The 3,115-nt window shown below is 32.2% G+C and overlaps 1 protein-coding gene across 1 annotated transcript in view; it reads right to left on the reverse strand.

Annotated features, from left to right (window-relative positions):
* The window catches only part of LOC106881881 (DBH-like monooxygenase protein 1), a 28,307-nt gene that overhangs the window by 16,851 nt on the left and 8,341 nt on the right, over window positions 1-3,115 (reverse strand). Inside the window, exons 4-5 of the mRNA XM_014932404.2 lie at window positions 2,910-2,993; window positions 1,605-1,787 (exon numbers count right to left, since the gene is read on the reverse strand). Of these exons, the coding sequence (XP_014787890.2) occupies window positions 1,605-1,787; window positions 2,910-2,993 (267 nt within the window). The remainder of the gene's footprint in view (window positions 1-1,604; window positions 1,788-2,909; window positions 2,994-3,115) is intronic.

Consider the following 3,115-nt stretch of genomic DNA (forward strand, 5'->3'; position numbering starts at 1 on the left):
ATATATATATATATATATGTAAACTCGGAGTTTTATCATGGTTACCGAATAATTGTCACATATTATATTTGCAGATATATATATATATGTGTGTGTGTGTGTGTGTGTGTATGTGTGTGTGTGTGTGTGTGTGTGTGCGTGTGTGTGCGTGTGTGTAAAATTAAGAAGGAGAAAACAAATTCAAAGGTTGATGTATATAGTCATTCAATCTATATTAACGAAATTCTCCATGGTATACAATATACATACATAGACGCATTCATCTATATGGGATATATAATTTCTAAGAATTTACAAATACATACATATACACGAAAATTTATAAATATATAAAAATTCAGATATATAAAAATTTATAAATACATAAAAATTCATAAATATAAATATATAAAAATATAAATCCATAATGCACCTGCGAAGTCCGAATGTTCAAATTTGAATCAATGAAGAAGGCAGACAAGAAAGCGAGTGTAAAATGATCCACAAGGAATCCTAAATATGTAGAAAATCTCTCCTTCTTAATTCTATATTCCTGAAGCTCTATCAGAGCTGGTTGAGCTGTATAAAGTGGATATCTATATCACCTAGCTCTTCATTATATATATATTTTTTTTTTTTCTGTCGAGAGCTTACACTACCCAATATTAGACTTTTTTTTTTAGTCAATAGAAGGTGATCGCTCATCAGCTTTGAGCTTGTAAGATATAGTTACTATTTACGTAATATATATTGGGTAATCCCATAAATAATGCGGTGTTTTCAAATGCATGAACTAAAAGTCGGAGGGGGGCGAGTTACAGGACATTTCCGATTTTAAAGGATTATAATAAATTTGCCTACTTTCCGAAAATGCTCAAAACAGGTGACCACTTATTTAGGTAGTTGTCACTTGCAGCTTTACAAATACTCTAATGATGCACATTTATCTCCTTTGGAGCAACCATCTTCTAAATGCCTTAGCCAGGTAAAAGTCGTCCTCACGAACTAAACTTATTACATTGCACTTGTTAAATGAAACAAATTTGAAAGTACTCGGACAATAGTAATAGCATAAGGAAGTTACTACTAAAGTGACAAAGTAATATTAATCCACCCTGAAAGTAGTAAGAGGTATTAACATGTTGAAGAACCCACAGATTCAATTTGCTTTCCATCTTATTATATTTACATACTCCAAGAAATCTTCAAGCAAGTAAATTTAGTAGAGGTCTTTGGAAACTACTGCTGATTAATGTCGACAAGTATCATTTCGGTTAGAAGCAGCTTTGCTACGACTGCTTTGTAGGTGTATCAATGGATATACCTACAATACCTGCCTAAAATTTTAGTTTTCTTCTCACAACTCACTAACCAGTTATCCAAATTCATTTAAAACAAGACTATGCCACTACTTGATTGTACCATTCTGTTACAGTCACTGATACACAAAGTACACTGCTTTATGTGTTTCTTTTGTCACTGTTACAACCGTATATTTTTGTCTGCAATAGCTAGCGGCATACATTCTCTACTCCACAACCACTTGATCATTCAAACTTTAATCGTAGATATTAGAACTCTACCAAATGGATTGTTACAGACTATTCTGTTTTAAAGTAACTTACCGAGCCTCCAACTGCCCATCCGTGAAGTATTGTCCGACAATATTTCCAATCAAGTGGCATATTTTGTGAATAGCATTTTCCTTCATATCCTATATAATTTTCTCCTGAAGTGTTTTTGTAGCAGCTGTATAATAAGATATGGTGAACAAAGGCTTCATTTCCTTCTTGAATGTAAGGAGACATCTGAAAGGAATAATTATTCAGACTTGTAGCAAGAAAACAATTAAGAAGTGAATCAATGCTCTTCAATATGACAAAAGAAATTTTGAAAAACTTAAGCAATAATCATAATATAAAACCATTTAAGAAAAGAAAGATGAAAAAATATGAATTAAAGTCTGAATACCATTTTTCTTAAGTAATAGAGAATATTAAAAAAATTGCAGGCCTGAGCTGGATGCATATGCTGCTTCGTAAAACGATCTAGGTTCTTCAGTGATAACATGTTTAGAAATAATCCAAAGAAATTCTCTTGGCACTTTGGAAAGAGCACATTCAAAATAGAAGTCCGAATTAAAATAGAAATACTTGATTTCTAGAGTAAAGTTTAGACAGATGAGAAGGAGCATAACTGCGATGTCCCATGGATTAACAACTAAAAACAAGTTTGTTCTCCAACTTATAGAAGAACAAACAAAAATTTACATCAAAAACGTAACAGATCTAAACTGCGCAGCCTCTGTCGTTGTGCAAACTCTTGTGGTTAAATACGAAAGTAAAACAAAAGATAAAGTTGCATGGTGAGAACGAAACCTTTAGAACGAAACTGAATTGCTCAAGAAATACCTTGGACAATTACACGCAGTCATAGAAAAGAAGAGAGTGAAAGAAAGGCACAAAAACGAAATGCAAAGGAAGTACACCATAAGGCACAAAAGACTGCAAGTAGTAAAAGAGGAATTAAGACAAAGAATCAATGCAGTGCCCGGAAAAAAAGACCAGATACCAGCAGAGGACAAATCAGTATCAGCAGAATAGACTCTTCAAGAACAACGGAAGAAAGTTCTATAAACAACTGAACAATGAAGTGTCAGAAAAATGGTATGGTTGATACTGAAGGAACAATCTCAACTGAAAAGTTTGATAGCTCAGTATAAAATAGTGTTAAAAGATCGCAGTGTATAGAGAGAACGTTGTGAACGAAAGTTGTCAGCCATCTTAAATACGTAATCAGTCATTCCATATTACTACCTATAGTACTTCGTTATTTGACTTTTTGAAAGGGTGTAAGAAGAAAAAGGAGGTGTAAGCAAATAAATGGAACTAATAAAGAGAATATCGAGTTAGTGAATAAAAAATACATACCACAATAGCATGTACTGGCCCGTCAAGGGGTGGTACTTCAAAAGATTTACACCAATAAGTAGTTTTTGACTTTGGAATCAGAGTCTGAAATTAATTTTAAAAATAGTTAAAATTGCAGTGAATGATCATAATGAGATAATGACTAAAATTATTTAGGATCTTTGTAATGATTAATATATATATATATATGTATATATATATATATA

Source organism: Octopus bimaculoides, chromosome 8 (assembly GCF_001194135.2).
Source record: "Octopus bimaculoides isolate UCB-OBI-ISO-001 chromosome 8, ASM119413v2, whole genome shotgun sequence".
Classification (NCBI taxonomy): Eukaryota; Metazoa; Mollusca; class Cephalopoda; order Octopoda; family Octopodidae; genus Octopus; species Octopus bimaculoides.